The 21,663-nt window shown below is 41.9% G+C and overlaps 1 protein-coding gene across 1 annotated transcript; it reads left to right on the forward strand.

Annotated features, from left to right (window-relative positions):
* The first annotated feature begins 1,696 nt into the window (after positions 1 to 1,696).
* On the forward strand, positions 1,697 to 21,401 carry LOC133971434 (TANK-binding kinase 1-binding protein 1-like). The gene is made up of 13 exons (XM_062408787.1): positions 1,697 to 1,805; positions 9,345 to 9,579; positions 9,735 to 9,866; positions 11,683 to 11,787; positions 11,914 to 12,064; positions 13,033 to 13,226; positions 13,992 to 14,059; positions 14,164 to 14,270; positions 15,370 to 15,560; positions 15,668 to 15,955; positions 17,490 to 17,570; positions 17,650 to 17,868; positions 19,342 to 21,401. Exons 2-13 carry the CDS (start codon positions 9,352 to 9,354, stop codon positions 19,468 to 19,470), a joined length of 1,893 nt encoding a protein of 630 aa, XP_062264771.1. The 5' UTR covers positions 1,697 to 1,805; positions 9,345 to 9,351; the 3' UTR covers positions 19,471 to 21,401.
* The last annotated feature ends 262 nt before the right edge of the window (positions 21,402 to 21,663 follow it).

Below are 21,663 nucleotides of genomic sequence, written 5' to 3' on the forward strand. Positions count from 1 at the left end.
AGGCATTCTAGGTTTGTAGTGAGGGTTTGAGAAATGTCCGTTTGGAGGGCTATAGAGCCCCACCCCTGAGCCCTACCACTCAGTCCCAACAGGTATTGGAACACACTACCCCCACACGTGAATGCGCAAAAGGAAGGGGAAGAAATTAGGGGTAGGGCCGATGGGTGAAATAGGATCCGGCCTAATTGTTTAAGTTTTTGATTTTTGATTAAAATAGAAATGAAAAAGTTATATATGTATATATAGTTATATAATAAATCCCTCTTTTTTGGCAAATCATCAACATGTCACGCCACAGTCACACCGTTTGATGGAAATCATATACACCCAGGTAGTTCATATTTCCATCATGTTGAGATGACATTCACAGAACTTGAGGTTGATCTAATTAAAGCACTGCGACAAGGATAAACGCTTCACTTCCTGCGTCTGTCATGCATCGCTGGATTACGCTCACTAATCACGCATTACGGTCCACCCCATCAAGTTAGACCCCTAGTCAAAACTTTATCTAAATCGAAATTAGTTTGAAAGTGAGTCTTACCTCCTTTTGGCAGTAGGTGTTGCTATCACTATACTAGACTAATAGATCTGTTCGGGTAAAAAAAAACTATTTTCTCTCTTCTGATCGTATACATCTTTCATCTTTGCATCTAAGACATCAAAGGATTCTACCATAATGACACTGTGACATTAAAGCAAACTGGCAACCGACAAATGTCCCTACATTCAGGCGGGTGCTGTTGTTAAACAATTGTAATTTGAGGGAGACTGAAGCATGAACACTGACGTTACAGTTCATGAACTTTTGACACAGTTACACATGGTTGAAATCAATGATGAGGAGGAATACTTCCAAATGTAAGATTTTTTAAAAACAAGACATTTCCTGTTGCTACCAGGGGGCGCTGTGATTTTTAGTCATAATTTCTGTGTAGATGTCATCAGGTTGGGACTCTTGTCTTACATGTCTAGTTTGGAGTCGATTGCACCATTTATGTCTGAAATACAGAACATCGTGTTTTGATGGCGTGAAATCAAACTTTGACGCCATGCCACGATCACACCGTGTGATGAAAATTCGAAATTCAAGGTAAATCTCCCTCTTGTTGTGATGACACTCATGTCCATATGAAGTTGATCTGACGAAAATCCTGGGGCAAGTGCGTCAAAGATTTTTTTTTTCAAACGGCCAAAATGGCCATTAAATCCAAAATGGCGGGCTTCCTGTTGCGTTTTTCCCATTGCACTGCAAGACTTCATGATACACCTGGGCTTAAATTTTTGTGAAGATCGGTGAAAGCTATCTGAGGGCCTTCCCTTAGATGGCGCTGTTGAATCATTTTGCCACGCCCATTTCAAATTACTCCAGAATACAATTACTTATTAAGGGTTTTTTGAATTTCCTGCAAACTTGGTAAGATTTTGATCATGTCTAGGTCCTGAAAAAGCCCAAAAGGGAAATACAAATCCTTAGAAATACAATAGAGCCTCCCACCGTAGGTGCTCTGGCCTAATAATTGTGGCAGCATGCTATTGACCCGAGTTTAAAATAGATGTTTAAAAAGGTATTTCCTCAGTGATTTTATAATAGCGCTCAATGAAGAACAGAACCAATGTGAGCTGCTCTCCTGCTGATGAAAATCATCTCCTCCCCCCTCCCCCTCCCCTTATGGTCAAACGAGGGGAGGGGGCGCACTCACACACGCACACACACATTCACGGCAGCATCCACTGCTGATGTCAGACTCCAGTCATGTCGACCCTCGTCAGCACCATCATCTCCATGGTTTTTGTACTGAGATGTAAGTAAACCGGCTTCATCCGTCGTTTGTGTCCCTTCCTTAAACTTCGGACTGTGTGTGTGAGCGTGTATGTGTGTGTCTGTGTGTTCGCATGCTCTCTGCCACATTATAGGCAGGTTTACCGGTGAGAATCAGATGTCAGTGTTTCTAAGCGGGTCAGGATGGGACTGTTTGCGCAGGGATTGGATGGTGACGGGGGGAAGAGGCTCGGCAGTGACGCTGTAATGACCTGTTAAATCATTACAGTCATGCCTGGCCTGTGTGCAGGAGACCACAGATAGACAGAACCGACAGGGACACTGCACTGAGGACAAATTCCTCCGAACTCATCCGTCCCACAGACGCGCTGTGTGGGGACATGGCAGGGAGAGATGGATGCGCAGCCTGGTTTCAGTGTGCGTGTCCCGGTTTGGGGACCTGACTGTAACATGCAGAATGAGGACATGTTGTTTTCCCTCAGTGGATCGACCGAAAGCATGGATGCACGTGTTGAGTTCAGGTGTTGTCGGATTTTTTGAACACGTCTGAGCAATACAGTGATTTTCTGGAGCCATTATAACTCCTTGTTTATTACACACTGACGAAAAAAAAACATATGTTGTTCAGCAGAATATTATTTTCATTTTGTGGGTTAAAGGCATGTTTGAGGACTATAGTAACTGGTATGTTAAATGATCTTCACATACTGGTTTGTATGCTGGGCTGCTAGGGAAATAAAATAAAACAGCCATGTACAGTCTGCTGTGTGCAATGTGCTTAAAGGTGACGGGATACATCCACAATACACTTACACAGAGAAAGAGCTGTATGTCACAGTGCCTTCTAGTGGTAAACCCAGTCAATCTTATTTACTTGTGTTCCAGCTGACCCACCAATCTATTAACACCTTATTACCCAGGCTGTAACATGTAGAACATAATCAATAATTAATATATCAACAATATTAGATTTATTTATTTGTTTATAAGTTACACACCCAAGTGCTCAGATCAATAATAAGAACAATTTAACCTATACTGCTCTTGTGTATGGGACATGACCTAACAACAGCATAACACAGCTCTCTCTTTTGTAGTGTTTAGCTCCGCCTGCAGTTGTAGTGATTCAAGCAATGAAGTAGAATATTCACAGTTCATAGCCTAATACGCCGTTTTAAGTATATAAATGGATGTTCCCCATTCATAAACTGTCAGTGGCAGTTTGGGGATTCGTATCTTGCCCAGACACTTCAGAACGCAGACATGAAAAAAGAACTACAGACCTTCAGGTTGGTCTTTACCTCCAAGGCCACAGTCACCCTCCATCCAGCCTAAAAAAAAATGCAGTGGTCAAAGTTTTATTCACAATTAAGGTGTAGTGATTGAATTACAGCATCCACTCATGCATTGCATATTGGGCTGCTGACACAAAGTCTTGCATGCTAGATCATTTTAAATAAACAATCATTAATTTGATCATAACACGACGTATAATAAATTCCCTTCATACTAAGCACTGGTGCATCACAGTGTGAAAATACCTCTGTTCTGTATTAGGGTTAGTAGCCCATTTATTTTACTTATTTACAATAAGTAGAATTTTTCTTGGAACCCAGTGTATTTTCTGTGTAGCCTACAAATAGTGAAGGGAATGAACAGAGCTTTTAGCAGAGGGAAGAGTTGGTTAGGTATGTCTCATAAAAACAAATCTATAGTTGCTCAAAAGTCAAGTGCTAATATTGTTCATGCAATTTAACCTCAAACTAAAATCTTGTTTTGGTGCTACGTTGCATTTAATAGGAATTTTATAGACTTTCTCTCAGCACCTCCGACTCTGCATTTCACCAGATGAAGTTCTTTCCCCCAACTGCATCAGCAATACCTTTGATTTTCAAGAGGATGACTGAAACTTATTAGGCCTTACCTGCTGTTTCTTCTCTGCACACTGCATCTGAAAACCTAAAACTAGCTGGTGGTGGGTGGTCCGCTCAGTCATTCTCTACAGCAGCTGGATAAGGTCCAACAGGGCAAAAAGCATCACAGAGCTTTGCTTCACATGTGGTTGGCGGTAGCAGTGGCACTTCTTGTTTCAGAAGGTAGAGGGAGATCAAGGGGCTTGAAGAGCAAATGCTTCAAACTGGTATTTGTGTGTACGTGTGGGAGGAGAGGGCAGAGGATGCCCTACACCGTTTGTATCCAGTACCTGACTACAAATACAGAAAGTAAAGTAAGGAACAAAAATATGTTTGTTAGCCGTGATACAGTTTGGCTCATTCTTGCAGAAAGCATTTAATCAACTTCTGTCAACTTTCTTAATGTTTGTACAAACTAAAAGTTGAATTGAAACATTCCAACTGAAATCCAACAGCGGCTTCTGTTTCATGTCACATATCCAATATACGTGTTTGAAGTTTGCTCCCATCAGCCCCAATAACTTCCTCCTAATTCCACAAATGTCTGTATACCTCTGTCCATGTGGAACATATATATACCGTTCAACTTATCTGCTTGACGCTTGGCATGTGTATTGTTAACTGCCCCAGGTGCAGTGTCAGTGCGATTTAGACACAACACGTTCAATATTACAATTTTTGAATAAACAGACGAATAATCTTATTCATATTTGAATCATAACTGCCAGGTCATTTTTTTGTAATTTGATTATCTGTATTTTACCTGAACAGGCTGAGATACAGACACATAGCAGAGGTGCTGATCCTTGCATGCAATGTACGAGAAACAATAACAGCAGTTGAGTCAGTTACTCAAACTTAAATACAAGCCACACACATTAACAGTAATAAATGAATTGAGTTGCATTTTATGAAAAACAATGACTGTAAATATTTATTGAAGATGAACCAGGTAGGATGACCTCAAAGTTTTCTAACTTCACTCTGGTATACATACTGTTTATAAAAAGCTCTGCACACAACAACCAGCACGCAAACAAAACAAATTACAGTATATTGTACAACTGTTTGATGACAATGGAATAATTCTGATGTAGCTGAAGAGCATTAACACAGGACAAGGAATCTGACAGGTTTACAACGGGCTCTGCACTAGTACAACCAATGGCTCCTGCATGAGATGGTTCTAAGACAAAACACACATTAGTCTGTTCCAAAAGGTTAATATTTAGAAGGTTTACGATCAGCCAACACATGTCAGATGATTGACATGGACTTGTATCGCAAGGGGAAATTAATACAGTTAGTGTTCTCAGGATAAATATGTGTGCACATTTTGTACATGTAGGAAACGTCACATGTACAATGACGCTGTAGTAGCACAGAAAGTTCTCCTAGCGACCTCATTTCCATTGACTCTCCCACTCTTTTCTCTCTATCCCTCTCCACCTCTCTCTCTCTCTTTCTCTCTCAGTCTTTCATGTCATATTATGTCATCATCCTAATGCCCTCTCTCATATCTCTCTGTGTCTGAGCCTCTTATTTTATGTTGTCCTCTTTGTCTCTCTCTTTGTGGAGGGTATGTTAACCCAATGAATAATAATAATAATAATTGTATTGTATTTATTCCTCAGGATAATGAGCCCATAGATAAATGTAAAAACTAAGATATTGTAATGACTATTGTAAAATGACAGTCTGAAATTGTGAATAGGGTATTTAACAAACCTAAAAGATAAAAAGAATGGAAATAGCTAGATATAGTTAAATTGAAAAGAAGTAGACGGTTGGTCCTGCTGAATTATGTGGACACCAGAGGTGTGGCAGGGTCAGTGTACAGTCCATGAGCACACTAGGAAGCAGAGGGATTTCCCTGTGCTTCTGCTTGGTTGAAGTTCATGTGCTGTGGTTACTGATGTCCGGATGTTGAAGAGCAGTATAATCCCTTGATGAAGACGTTTGTATAATTGCATCAATCTAAAAGGCTCATTCTAATTGACCTCATGTTGCACGTCATATCATTTCAAAGCCGTAGGGACATACAGAGCAACATAATAAATTATATTGCTATATAATCAATGACTTTAATGCTTTAACCATGTAACATTTTATATTTTCATGCAGATTTGAACCCATCAGGAGAGTTTGATTTAATGTACTTACTCTACTGTGTGTGTATGTGTTTGTGTGTGTGTGTGTGTGTGTGTGCGTGTGTGTGTGTGTGTGTGTGTGTCCCACACACATTGAATTAGCCCTTAGCTGTGCTCAGAGATATGGTGCCATGACCTTAGGGACTGTCTGTTTTGTCATCTCTTCTCACTTTGCTTTTATCATAACCAGGCAGCTTTCTTTCTTTCTTTAACTTAATTGGGCCTTGGTGTAGGTAGACGCTCTATTGTCACTCTGTGACTGGGAGACAGTGGTGAATCATCAGATTCTCCCACGATAACGAACAGGTCTGGATTCAGCCTCACATCTCTCTTTCCCTCACCTTACACAAATCCTCAATGAAGGTCATGAAGGAATACAGTGAGTCTCTCAGTGTGGTATGGTCCAGCTGACAGTTTATGTAACAGCAGACCATCAGAGGATGTGACACCATTCTGAACTCGCTGCTGTTCTTTCCAGTGAGGTTTGTTGAAATCAGCTGAAATCAGCCTCATACACATAAATTATTATGTGAGCTGTTGTCCTGGCTCCAAGCTCTAAAATATATCATAATGAAACATAATAAATAAACCATTACAGTAGGAGATGTTTAGTTCCTGAGCATGGTTTGGTGAGGCAGGTCCTCTTACCTGGACAAACTGTTACTGAGCTCCTCAACATTTTCAGTGTTCATTTCAGAGAGGACAGGCTATCAGGATATAACCCTGATTCAATGTTTGTTCAGTGGTTGTCCTCTGAACATATCCAGATTCATCTGCAATCACTACATTTCTGAATTTTATTCTATTGTTGATTATGTCCATATCAGTTTCTTGTCAGCAGTTGAAGTCCTTCCATTTCTGGGGAGGGAAGTGCTACCTCCAGAAGCACAAACACCAAATTACACACAAATGTTCCATGTATAATAAGCTACTACTAAAATATGTTGTATAACTATTGATTATCTAGACATTTCTGCCAACTGATAATTCAGAATGTTGGATTTGGCTGCAGACCAGCCTCTCTCACTGATAAACGATATGATGAACAACATGATCAGTTCTGTTTCCTCTCTCATCAGGGACTATACCACTCTGAGTCTTGCTCCTCTTAGACATATACCCATCCTTTTACTGGTCACTCTCCTTCCACTTCCAGTCATTTCTCTGTGCCTGACCATGTTCAAATAGAAGAACTATTTCCAATACGGATGAAATTAAAATCAGCTTAACTGGGAATCTGCTGTGTTTGTCCTTTTCAGTTTTTTCCTGTTTTCTAGATGCATAGTTTAGTCCACACTGACTGCTGTTGTGCTGACTGTGTCACATGGTTAAAACATATACTCATTGTAAAGTAATGTGAGTTGGTATATTCTGGGCGTAATGCATGTTTCATTCATGCTCTAAGATGAATTTAGCTGAGCTCATGTGTGGTCTTGATTTCCATAATTTGTGCACAGGCAGCAAATTAATGTTAAATTTTATGTGGCTTAAGAAACCCAAGCTGACAGCGGATGCTGTACTAGCAGCTTGAAGTGCAGACAAACACAGTAGGTCTGCATATGTACATACAGCATACGTTCTGCATATAGTTAATGCTGTAAATTGTTGGATTCTACATGTCCCACGATGCATCTGGATGGTGTCTTTCATCAGACCATCTCTAAACATCTATTCCAAACCTCACCTGTGGTCTGTTATCAAGGCTTTATTTTTATTTTTTATATTTTATGTATCAAATCCCCCCTGAGCTGTAAAGAAAATATTTTATCAAACCAGCTGAGTATTACTCCTCGTGATGAGTTAGCTTTCAATTAATGAGTAAAATTGGTGGAGTGCCCCTTTAATTCAGGAACAAATTGTGGTTTTTCCCCTGAGTAGAATCTTTCTCCATTTTTTTTTTTTTACCGGAATCTCTTTGATGGATTTTGAGAATTTCTGCTGTTGGACATAATTATTAATCATGATCAACTAGAAACTGTTTGTTAAAAGTGGTTAACTATCTAACTAAGTTTGGAAACACAATCTTAGATGACGAACACAGTAAATTAAAGCAAATGCAAAATTTTGCATTGTGCATCAACGAAGATGTCTTCACTTCACATGCTGATGATGAGGCAAATCACTGGGTTTTGTGTTTGACTGCCAGGGATTGTGGGTAATGCGAACCGTCAGTCCATTAATAAATGAAACAACCATATGAAAAAGACATATGGCCCCTCTCTGATCTGCCCTTGGCTGACACACAGTATGTGCAAGGAAAAGGCAATCGAGCGAGTTTAAGTGAACCCAGTCGAAAAGTACGAGGGAGATAATAGTAGTATGTGGGCCGAATGTGTGTGTGTGGGTGTGTGCTTGTATGTATGTGTGTTTGTGTGTGTCTGTGTGTGTGTGTGCTTGCATGTGTGGGAGACAGCGTGTGGGCTGTAAGAGGGGGAGTTAAGTAACTGTGGAGAGATGTGAGACCTCTCTTCCTCTCTGCCACTGCACATGTCTTTAGGCTCTGCACACATGCACACACACACACTCACACACTGCTGCTGCTGAATCACATCAGCTTTTCTATTCGTTTATGTTGTACCATGCTGTGTTCTTAACTAGAACCTTGGGTGTCTGTCCGGATGTTTCAGATGATTTCATAGGTTTTTTCCTTTTTTTGTGGCATTGTGGCACCGGCCAGTTTCCTGCTGACGAACACACCCACAATGTGCAGACGTCAGCCTTGTAAAAATCACATTGCCTCTTTGTTAAGACAGCTTATTGTGCACATTCTCAGTATTGAGAAATGTTGCTGAAAGCCAGTCAAAACGCTAACACTATTAAAAGTAGAGTGTTAAGTAAAGTGTTAATAAACTGTTATCAGTTATTACTCACTCAATTGATAAAAGTTAGGATTCCAGTGCTTGTTGCTTTTCTTTTTTTTTCAACTATCTTCAAAGTTCCATTTAAACAGCTCCAAATCCACCAAACTCACAAGACACGTTTTTTGTATTTGAACAGAGAAGAAGCGGCCAGCATCCTTTATTCGATCCTCTCTCCTATTAAGAAACATGTAACTGCTAAATTAACGAATCGCCAACTGGGCTGTGGTTAATTTTTTGGTAGAATCTGCCACCTAATCTGCACGATCATCATTTCCCAGACCAGTCTACCCACTGAGCACAGAGAGACCTCCCTGATATATAACCAAGTATCGTTTCAACCCAGAGCAATGTCATACAAACATCCCCTACATCAACTCTGGACCAAAACACATCACTCTTTGCTGCTCATTAGGATTATTATTGTTAGTGCACAATAGTAACTCAAATGGACAGAGAAGAACTTATTAACCTTTTAATTGTCACAACAAACACACACACGCACGTACACACTTTCTGCTGTCAGCTCTGGTCAGGACATGCAGATTGACAGAGTGAGCTTGTGATGAGTCTCTCCAAAGTCCAGTCCAATATCTCACTGGATTTTCAAACCACACCTCCTTCTTTTCCTCCCTTACAGCTAACTGATGATGGATCTATACGGCAGAGGAGAGCTGGGGCTGCTGGGCGGAGGGGAGAGCCTGAGAGATGACATGGGCGGATCTGGGATCAGCTGGTCGGCTAATCGACTGTCAGAGGACATGTACCCATCATCAGGATTGGCCTTGGCCGCAGCCTATCATGACATTAAGACCCGGCTGGCCAGTCTGGAGAGGGAGAACAGCAGCATCAAGAGGAAGCTCAAACACTATGAGGTGACGGTGGAGAGCGGCCGCAGAGAACACGCACACAGAGCTTCCACCCAGATTTAAATGTACAACAAAGAATACAAATTAGGAGGATGAAGAATTTTTTACAGTTTGAATGAATTCTTTCCTGAAAACTCTTCTTCTCCTCTTATCTCTTCCAGTTTCCCATGATCAGTGAATTTGGAGAGGAGAGGATAGTGTGTTATTCTCGTGAGCCCATCATCAAGGATGCCAGTGACATTCAATCAGAGACCACTAACCTACAACAGAGGATCAACTCTCTCACTCAGGAGGTACGAATTAATATTATCATTGCAACCACTAGTTAGAGTGGATCTCATTGTTTCTCTCATAAATTGCACAAGTTATATAAATACTCTTAGTTCAGTGACAGTTGCTCAATAGAGATATGTAGTAGGTTAAAGGTCAAAGGTCACTGTGACCGAGGGCTGCACGATTATGGCCAAAATCATAATCACGATTAGTTTGATCAATATTGAGATCAGAATTATTTATCACGATTATTCAGTAATTTTAGGGACAACAAATGAACAAGAACACTGCTTCCACTTCCATTGTTGTGATACATTCCAGCTAATGTACACGTCTTTGCATCAAAATAAAACTTATACCGTTCTTATTCACCTGAAGCACAAAAGGCTGAGGCTAACTAAAAATAAATATGCCATCACAGAATGCAACCAGATGAAAACAATTCAGGCCTACAAAGCAAAAACAAGGTGTTATTGATAAATTATACTGTAACTGTTATAGTATTAATTTATCACCCTTAAGCATCATAATCTCACCTCAAGGCTTCATTTTAAAAGAAAGCTACAGTTATTGTTACTTGGCAAATTATTTAATGGACACATGTCTTTGGCCAAAGGAAATGCGATTGCATCCGTTATTTCAGTGTGTCTTTGGGAGGTGGATGGATACGCTGTCGCGCTATGCATGGTTGCTGTTGTGGTTTTCTGGGTTGACGTTGGACATGGACAGAGATTCAGTGAGGTAACGTTAGCTTTGGCCTTAATGCATTCGTCCTACTGTGGTTTGTGGTGATTTTTCAGGTGGTTGAACAAGTTAGTTGTATTGCTATAATAATAATGTAATAATAATGCGCCGCAGACACAACTCTAACGCACTCGGAGCATATGCTTTGTTTTCGTTAAATCCAAAAAACTTCCAGACAACGGATGATGATCCTTTTCGAGGGACTAGCTGCTCACCTTCTACTCCTGACATTTGATTTACCTTTCACACGACACCCGCAACCGTCTGCTCATTGTTCTGTCTCTCTCCTCTTCTAATAATACCGGAGTGGACTGCAGACAGAACTTTTTTTGAGGCTGCCGCTGCAGGCTGCGTGCATGACACCTCCCATCTCGTTCTCCCTCTGGTGGTTGGCTGACTTTTAGTTGAGAAAGGGCTTGATTTGATATGTAGCAGAGCACGCATTTTAAACGTCAATATCGTTGACGATCATGCTCATTTAATTTTGGCAGCCAAAATCGTGATCTCGATTAAAATTCGATTAATTTTGCAGCCCTACTGTGACCTAACATCCATGCCATTCTTGTGAATGTGATGTATCAGGGGCGGCTCGAGGAAATTTCATTACGTCTGGAACAAACGTTATCTCGGACTCAAAGACAAACTGATTAAATCTTGGTGGTTGAAGCATAAAGGTTCAAGTCAATGTGCACTAACAAACCCTAACTCAAGAAATCACATGCCAGTTGTGAAAAAAGTTCCCTTAAATGTCGCTGTGCTCATACCAAAAGCAGAGTGATGGCATTACATACAGGGTCAATGCAAAGACACGGATAAACGTGAATCGCAATAGTCCCAGAAGAAACACAAGCAGCCAGCTGATCGTTGTGAGAACTCAATTTCACATTTTCTGTAGGTCTTTTACTAAAGGGTGGATTATTCAAAAGTTGGAGGTCATTTTTTTGTGCATCAAAGTTGAGGTGGGTTTAAAAACTGCGGCATCTCCTCATCTGACTTTCTTGTCCTCTGATGTTTGACGCTGATGTTTTCATTGGTGGGGTTATGGTTTGAGTCTGAAATAATGTGTCTATGCTGACTGTTTACCTCTCTAAGCTTCAGAAGAGTAAGGACAGAGAGGAGAGGCTGGAGGAAGTCATCCAGGCATACGAGAAGATTCACTTGGAGAAGAGCAATGTCCAGAGAGACCTAGACAAAATGGTACACACACACACACACACACACATACACACACAGTCATGTTATTTGTTAGATAGAGCATTTTATGCCATCGTATAGCAGTTGTGGTGCCACATGTGCATAAGTGTGTGTGTGTGTGTCCCTCAGACAACTCTAGCGGAGCAGCATGTAGAGCGGATCTGCAGCTTGGAGTCGGCTCTTAGACAGAGACAGACCTCCCTTCAGAAACTCGGCACTCAAATCCGCAGCAAAGAGGCACGTCAGTCTCAACACCACGCCAGCCTGGGTGTACCCAGAGGTGAGTTCTATCTGGAGAGAGAGAACACTACAACCAATCAGATATGGAAAAGTAGGAGGAATAATGCAATTATGTAGTACTACTCGTATAATTAAGTATAAGTATTAGAGAGCCAGTCATAATAGTTGGCGATTACCAGACAATTATTAAGTGCTCATATCACTAGTTAAAGAAGCAGGACTTGATTCAACTGCTGCCTTGATCTCACCACTGAAGCTGTTTTGAAACAACCCCGGAGAATTGTGTCCAGACTTTCTCCAGAGGTTTCCTTTCACACATGAATAACGCAGCAGGAGATTCTCCTCCCAGCCGCGTTCACAACAACACAGAACTCTCCGGAGCATTCAGGTGAGGGGTGGTGCAGCAGGCAGAGACAGGGTGTCACTTGTTTGTGTATACAGCACATCTGAACAAACATTGGCCCTCATCACCTAAAGCTTCCTTTGTATCTTTGTCTTCTACATTTATGGCTCCGCTTTGTCATGCAGACATATTTGTTTTCTTCATTTTTGCATTTGTTGCGTGTTAGAAGCGTCATACACCCTCCCACCTGCTCACGGTGAATCCTGTGGAGGATCTCCTGCTGTGTTCTAACATCAGCTCCTCCAGACTCTCTTCGCCCGGCCCCCTATAAAGTCTTCAGGCTCTTACTGATTGGTCTCCTGTCACTGGCAGATGTTATCAATTACATCCAGCTTGCAGATTTAGCTAAAATCTCAATGAGGTGGTTCAAATTCTATCTCTGGTTTATACATTTGCCAAGTTAACAGTTACCCTGACATTAAGTAGATAAAATAAGATTTGACCCTAAATGTGGTAAAATGTATCATTAGCTACAGTTCAGTCATAACTACTAATTAATGATTGCAAACTCCTCATATATAAAATGACTGTACTCATGATTTAGGCATTGGCGGTCTCCAGCTTACTGGTGTCATTGTACTTGAGAGCTGTTTGGTTTTTATCAGAGGGCCGCGGGCCGACGCTGCAGAGCTCCCGTAGTCTGGATGCCCTGTCCGACCTGAAACTGCAGCGACTGGAGGCAGAGCTGGATGGGGCAAGGCACCATGCCGAGGGAGCCTGTCAGAGGGAGAAGGAGTTGAGGGTTGAGCTTCAGAGGCTGCAGCAGGAGGCATCTCAGCTGCAGGAAGCACAAAGACAGGTACAGCTGATAGGCGTGATACACGAGTCACCGTCTTCCATATCTCTGCAAATGGAATTTCATTGTCTGCATAATTTGACTGATATCCAATAAGTTGAGCATATAGGTTCTTGATCCTGAGAGTACTGTCGTTCTTTGATTTAACACTCAGGGTTTAATGTTGGATATATTTTATTTTATTAACAACATTTTAGATACATTTTACAAGAAGAAAGAGCTGCTATCAGTAGATGGTTGCAAAGGAGAGTGGCAGAAACTTGTACTATGGGCAGAAAAGGTCTCTGGTTCCGACTCCACGGAGAAAAAACAAAAAGACGAACCTGGATTGATCTGTCCAAAAATCCAAGAGCATTCTCCCTGCCCTGTCTAGTGCCCCTGAGCAAGGCACCTTACTCCCCCAACATCTGCTCCCCGGGGGCCGTACATGGTTGCTCACTGCTCTGTGTGTCCTGCACCAGATGGGTTAAAAGCAGAGGTTAAATTTCCCTGCAATTGCATGAGTGTGCCTGTGCATGTCTGTGGATGTGTTTGGGACAAATAAATGTATCTTAATCGTATCTTAAGTTGTCATAGAGGTGGATGAGCTGGTTGGCCATCAGTGTGGTAATTGTCCCGTTTGGGCTCCAATTTACAGATATAACAATTAATGTAATAGCTCTATGGAGAATTTAAAGCTTGGCCACATGTAGGAGACAAATAAGAATATCTTCCATGTATTGTTCAGTGCTGCCGCCCTAACCACCGCTCTGGGTCTGTCCCTCTCAGTCACAGGAGTTGCCCCCACACTGTGAGCACTGTGACGTAGAATGGATAAAGAAAGCTGGAGATGAACAGTGAGTCTTGTTTCTGACAAAAATATATTTTTGGAAGTGCTTGTCAGTTTGTCATTTATATGTATTTACTGTAATCATTCAATCCCTCTCTCTGTGTGCTGCAGGGTGAACCTTGCGTTAGCCTACACTGAGCTAACAGAGGAGTTGGGTCGGGTTCGCAGTCTGGCTGCAAAACAGAGTGACCTGCTACGCCACGTCTCCCAAGAGCCTGGTAGGTCACCTGACTAGGATACAGGTTCAGGGACGTCACTATGCATTTTGCATACAATTCAAGTTGGTCAAAACATTTTTGGACCAAAATCGAACCAGAAAGGTCACATATTCAAATGTTGGTGTTGCTGGTTAAAACAAAGAAATGTCAACACTGGTTGTGTCAAATGATAAACACATGGAGGGAGTTTGGAAAGTGTGTGTATTTCTGTTTGGATTAGCTTCACCACAGCATGTAGCCAGCGAAGCCATGTCAAAGTCAAGTGTTACATCGTCTCTAGGATGCTGGATGTCAGTCAGAGGGGTAGCCTACTGACAGGAAATATTTACATACTAAGTGCTGCTATTACACAAAATTCATAATTTTGGCAGTGCATTGAAATGGTCATGATGATTTATGATGATCTAATAGATATCAACAACATTTTAAACTCAAACAGAGAAGATTTCAATCCAAACAGAGAAAGGACAGCAGCTTCTGCACAAGGCGACAACACTGAAGTCAAGTATGAAAACTGAATGGATGGAAGGAGAGAGCGGACGGGGACGAGAGAGATGTAGCCCATGACCAGTTGATCATAGCTGATAGTGATAAAATAAATTGAGACTACAGCCATTTCATACAAGAGGAAGGTAAATACAGTAATCAACCAATGTGATGGCTGTTGAACCTCTTTTACACCAAGCAGGTCCATGTGGGTTAATGAAACTTGGCGATTTACTCCTTTGCCATTGTGGAGGAGTTGTCCTCTCAATTTGTTCCCTGGTCAGTCGTGTTCAACGTCACAAACACACAATCAACTGAGTCACTCTTTCACCTGTACACACATCACTTACAAGATTAGAGTTATGCAGACTTACATTAGTCACTCGTTGCCATGTGTTGTAAGATATTGTGGAAATAAAGCGAGGCATCTTTCCACTTCTAAGTGTTCATGTTACAAGGGATCTCTCATGGAGTCATTCCCTCCCAGCTTTGCTATGGAGAGATCTCTTAAAACTGAGGGCATCTGAAACAGGGAGAGGGGTGCCAGGGGGTGTGGTAATGAGATGAAAGCTGAATGTGTTTCCCATTCTCTCTTTTTCTCTTAATCCGTCAGGCTCTCGTCCTCCCGCAACTCCGCAGCGTCTCTCCCCCACCTCCCCCCAGCGCCCCTCACTCTCCCCTGAGAGGCTTCTGCCCACCCCGTCTCCTCCACTCTCCCTATGCGACAGCCCCGTCTCTCACTTTCAGCAGCCAACCAGCAGCCGCCTACGAGCAAAGTTCCAAGGTCGCCGCAGTTACTCGGAGGTGAGTCATTTGTGGGGTAATTGGACTTGGATTTATAATAACATTGTAATGAAATGGATTATTGCATCGTGGAGTCACTTGAACATTTGACAATCTCCTGTTCCCAGGTGTCCGACACATCAGCCATCCACAGGCCCTCAGCACGCTTGATGAGGGACCCGGTTTCCACTCTCCCCAAGCCCAGGCCACTGCTGGGCGAGACACGAGGCTACGGCCAAAACAAACATCAGCTCCGCACCGCCTTGCTGGGCCTCGTCAGACCAGCCTCAGCTCATGGAGGGGAGAGGGGGGGAGGAGGGGGAGGAGGGGGAGGAGGAGAGAGAGGTGGGGGCAGCAGTTTGACCAGCAGTCCTCATCACTGTGCACTGGACCTGGGATTTCCAAGGGCTGCTGAGGTGAGACATTTGGCTTGATTGAGTGAGTGACACCCTTATTGTGACAAACCTTATACAGCCCCCATCATTACTTTTAGTAAATGACTTACTACAAGAAGGAAAGACTTCCGTGAAGTTGAAAGAGTTCAGGGTGAAAAATTAAGACAAGTAGATTGATTATCAGGAAATGTGCTACAGATGTTGAGGTTCCTGTCAGGATGAATTCAATTACATTTGGTGCTCCTCAATATTTCCTCGAGCACTACCCTCTGCCCAAATGTTCAATCTGTCTACTGGGGCAGCATGGTGATATAGCTATGTCTTCAAAAATGATCTTGGTTCGAATCCTGGTCGGGTCGGGTCGTTCTGTGTGGTGTTTGCATGTCCTCCATGTGTCTGTGTGTGTGTTGTCTCTGGATATTCTGCCCTCCCACACTCCAAAGACATGCAGATTGAGGTTAGGTTGACTGCAGACACTAATTTGAGTGAACGTATGAATGTGAGTGGTAGTTTCTCTCTGTATGTTGGCCCTGTGGCCTGTCCAGGGTGTCCCCCCCACACACACACACACACCTCTCACCCAGTGTCAGCTGGGATTGGCCCAAGGACTACCACAACCCTTAAATGATTAGCAGTATAGATAGGTGGATGATTTTGGTCTATATCAAAATAAAATCTAAGTAATTCCTTGCTCTTTGTGGGAACTAGTGCGTTTCTTTTGTAATATTCTAAGCTCTTGACCTGATTTAAGTGCTTTAAGATAATGTATGTTGGGATTTGGGTTAGAGTTGAATGGCAGCATGCTAACATGCCATATTAAGATGGTGAAAATGGTAAACAGTATGTTTATACAGAAGTTTTTATTTATTTTCTTAATTATGTTTGAACCTGACTTAAGTCTGACACAATTGATGTAAGCTGAAGCATGTCCAGTTACCTTCTCATGCAGTTACAATGTGGCCATTGTTTTAGAAAGGTGCTGGGTAGATGGCCTTTCACCCAAATAGCCTTTCGAACGTTTAATGCCTGTGGATTTTTTAATGATTTGTCTGAACCTAGTACGACCCATTGGTTTCCATCGTACCCTGTCGGGTCTTGTTGGTCTGGAGTCAGGGATCCACCCACTATACCATGTGCAGGATGGGCTTGGGCACACTACTGAATGAAGGTTATCCACATTTACAAGGTGTCCATAGCCCAATACAAAGTTATTAGATTGACGATGGTAAAACAGAGGAAAATAAATCCGGAGCATACAAATACACTGAGGATGGCAAATAAAATATAAAATTTGATATCACCTCTTATGTAGATAGTTTGATTCTCCTCAGACCTAAATGTGGTGTATAGATTTGAATTTCATAGAGTAAGAAAAGCAAAGTACCAGTACAGAAGCTGAAGTTCACTTTCAACATGTTCTTTTTTCTGATAACTAATGTACAATAATGTACAATATGTGATTCATTTTGCGGGCTGTTGAAAGCATCACACAAATTTCTCTAATAGAAAGTAAAGAGTAATCATGCTGCTCTGCTTTACTTCTTCTTTCATTCAGGGTCATCACTTCTGTCGCCTTGATGACCCACCTGAACCCACCCCACTGGTGACACCTCCACAGTCCTCTGATGATGAAGAGGTGACAACAAAGGATGTTTGTGACTTTTAAGCTGAGTTATTTATTGTTAAAACTGTGTTTGTGTTGTGTACCATCACAGGATGTTTGTGCATATCTGTCGCCGGCTTCCAGCCCACCTCGGACTCTTGGGATTCTCTCATCATCACCAAGAGAACAGCCCCTACACCCCTCGTTCCCGTCTCCAAGGAAACAGCCCCATCATCCCTCCTTCTCTGCCCCCGAGGGCCCTGCCACCCTCTCCTGCCATCTGCCTCCCTATATGAACACAGAACATGCTCAGTCATGGCCTTCTATTAACGTGAGTAGAAGCAAGGATTACACTTAGCAGCACCTAGTGGGGAAAACGGGTCATTGCCGCAGCCAAAAGAGGATCAATAAAAAAATGATACACAACTTAATCATTAGAACTTCATCATCATTATCTAAGACCACCACCCTGTAGCATTCGCTTCCATAATGTTACAATGCTTCGAGAGGCCAGTCAAGTGTCAGAAAGCTCAAGCCTTTGACCAGCACCCACGTGTGTACGTGCTCAGTGATCGCTCCACTGATACAAATGTGGGGAGTAAGAAGAGTTATGTCCACATGGTTTCCAATATGTGTTCATAGTGATCCAGAGAAATTAAGACATGGGGTAGATTTAATATTACTCCGAATAATCCCAGATCGAGTTGAACCTGTCCTCTACTCAGCAGAGATTGGCGACTGGGTCAAAAGCTGAATTACATAGCTTTTATTTTGAAAAGTTGTAAACTCGGGTCTGATGATTGTGTCGATGGCTCAACAGACCTCTGCGATGTCCCACATGCAATGTATTAAAAAATAAAAGCAGTTCAGTAAATCATTCAAACTTAGAGATATGACACACCGGTGTCCAGTTGTAAAGCAAATGAACAGGAAGGCATTAACACAAAGTTTTACGACTTTTCTCTGCACCTTAGATCGTCTTCTCTAGGCACCTTAGCACACAAACAATTAGAAGTGACGGTAAAGAACAGTTGGAGGCGAACTCACTAATGACAAGGAATATTTCTTTAGTAGCTCCAGAGCTTTACCACATGACAAGAAAACAGGCAGGTTTACAACGAGCGCTGCACAAGTTAATGAGAAGGTCACATTGAGCCGTCGCTTTAACCCCTTACTGCCTGAATTAATTTCCAATTATAGAAAATACAATTATTTGTGTTTTTGGCTGTCATAAAGATGCCAAAATAGAGTTGAGATTGTTAATTTCAATATAACATTTACAGTAGATATAAAATTAAGCTATGAGGCAAATTAGCGGCATTAGGCATAATTAGGGTTAGGTTTAGGGTTAGGGTATAACCTTAATTTAACAAATTTTCCAGTCTCTTGTATGTAGATTGATGCTGCTTTTGACTGAAATTGAATAAAAACATATGTTTCTGTTTAATCATTGCTGTTCCATCATCATAGTATTTAAATACAGCTTAATACCTCAAAATAAGTTTGCTGCACAGTCCCAAGGGGCTAGTATGTATTTTCCATTTCGACCACTAGATGGTGGCAGAGTGCTTCCAATACCTTCCTAGGTATGCGTAGTATTTGCACCATCAGGCACAATCGTCACCTCGGCGGCATTAAGACCGGAATGGGGTTTGAGGCAAATTCGCGACATACGTCTACAAGGGGTTAAAAGACAGATCAAACTAAGCAGAGTCACATTCTCCATATTTGTTGATTCGATTTGGGGATTTCACTCTCTCTTCAGGATCAGTGGTTTCACACCTGTGTCTTCCTCTGTCTGCAGCTCTGGATGGAGTCGGAGGAGAGCGCTGTTCGCAGCTGCCCTTTGTGTCAGCTGACCTTCCCAACTGGTTACCCTGATGACGCCCTCATAAAACACATCGACTCACACTTAGAGAACAGCAAGATCTGACTTGTTGTTTTTTCGTCTCCACCTGATTTCCCCAGAGTCGATCTTGACTGATTTGAACACGGTAAAGATTTGGCGAGCCTGCATGCTTCTTTCAGGGCTCCCAGTCAAACTTCTACATGGAGACGGAGCAAGTCGGTTTTTCTACACTCCAGACTCTTCATCTTTGTTCACCAGACATACCTGTATTGCCTAATCTCTCACAAAGCACCACATCACTGTTCTTTATCAAATGGTGTTTTGTTTCTCCTTTCATAACCAAACTCTGCATTTGTACACAACTGAGTGCTGAGGAAATAGCAGGTATAGAAAAGACAGTACCTTATATCTTATTGCTAGATTCCACGACGCAGACAAAAGCTGCTGATGGTGTGAAAGAAAAACTGTATGGTGGTCTGAGAGCAGCTGTGGACACATGTAAGGTCACCTGTTGCTTTCATGTCCCAGAATGCATCAGAGCACCTGGATATCCCCTCTCACGTTGTCTTGAAGGATTCAAATTAAGATTTAGTGAAGATTTCTGGATCCAAAGTGAACTATTTAATGAGGTGAAGAGTTAGATAGTAGAAAGTTGTTTGAGTTTGTTGAAGATGGGATGACAGAATATAAGCACCATGTGATCTGGAAAAGACATAAGGGCAGTTTAAACAGCTATATAAGTCTGGACGCTGATGACAGTTCATGGGGCTATAGGCTGGAGTTTCAAAGCAAAGTATGTGTCAAGTAAACTGAGTGAAATGCTCCAAAGGTAAAAATGTGATTCATAGAAAAAACATCATGTACTGCCATCCTTCTGGTCTGGTGTGGTGATGAAAGTGCCTTGCTCAAAGATCAATTCCAACTCACAATCATGTGTTGAATGATGGATGAGACAAGGCCTTTCAAGTTTCTCATGATTATTACTAACTGTCCAGAATTCCTATTTCTAATAATATAGTACAAGTAAGAATAATTCTTGTTTCTCATTTCTATAATGGCAAAGGGAAAAAAATAGGCGTGGTTTCCTGTTTTTAATCACATTTTTACACTAGAAATATTCCACATACGCGACTTTACCCACAGGGTTCCTGATGAACTGAAGCTACAGAATAGAGCAACTAAATGAAGCAAACCAAAAAAAAATAATCTCTTCGTTTTTACACAGTGAGTCAATCCAGGGACAGCAGAGATTAAACATCTGGCTCTTGGTGGATTTGCATTGTCATCAAGCAAGGGTTCACTGCCTTGCTTCAGGGCACTTCACCAGAGCTCTAATCCGTGGGTGGACGTCCACTGGCTGCTGGGAAATCCAGCTGGAGGGATTCTGAGTTCTCCCTCGCACGCTGAGATTTTCAAAGCTAACAGAGAACTATGGGAGAACAGAGCTGGCTCTAGATCAGCCTCTGAGGGAATACAACCTCCTCATTTTATCCTAACCGTCGCTCGGAAATCATCAACATCAAGCTGCCATGTTGATCTGTGTGTGTGGTGTTGTTAGCGTACATATAATACACTTTCACAACCTGTGTAGCTCAGATAATATCAAACTTTGCGTTATTCGACACCATCACCTGCAAAGCTCAAACTGCTGGCCACTGTCATTTTCAAACAAGGGATCAATCCTTCAAGATGCTCGACCTGAGACTTTCAGGTTTGGTTCATCCAAAGAATAAATAAACCCCCGGTGGTATTAAGCCATGAAGATACAGTAGTTTTGTTTTATATAATGAAATAGTCCAAATTGAAGTTTTGTTTTCCAGCTTGTACCTGAGCTTGTAACTGCATCACATAGCATTAAGTCAATGGCTCTAGCTATTTCTGGCTAATTGTGCTAATGAAAACAATGTGATACAGCTGAAAGCCCCAGAAACTGCTGGTACGTGGATTTCAGCAAGGATGGATTTTGTCAGATGTCTACTGAAGATCAAGAATAAACTTTCACGTTGGTTTAACCTGTTTTGACTTATGTCATATTTTTCCTCTGCTCCATTATAAATGGGACTAGATGCTACTAGAGGTTGGTGAGAAAATGTAGCTGTGTAAATTTGCATGATCTCAGATTCTCTGCTCTGTTTGAATGCTGCCATTAGCGTCAGTGTGCTGATCTACAACCTTCTGCATGCAGCAATCATTACGAGTTGTTCTGAAAATATGGACTTGGCACATTTGATTTTAACTGCAGATGCACTAGTGTATATGGTTACATAATGTGCAATT

This window comes from Platichthys flesus, chromosome 16 (genome assembly GCF_949316205.1).
Source record: "Platichthys flesus chromosome 16, fPlaFle2.1, whole genome shotgun sequence".
Classification (NCBI taxonomy): domain Eukaryota; kingdom Metazoa; phylum Chordata; class Actinopteri; order Pleuronectiformes; family Pleuronectidae; genus Platichthys; species Platichthys flesus.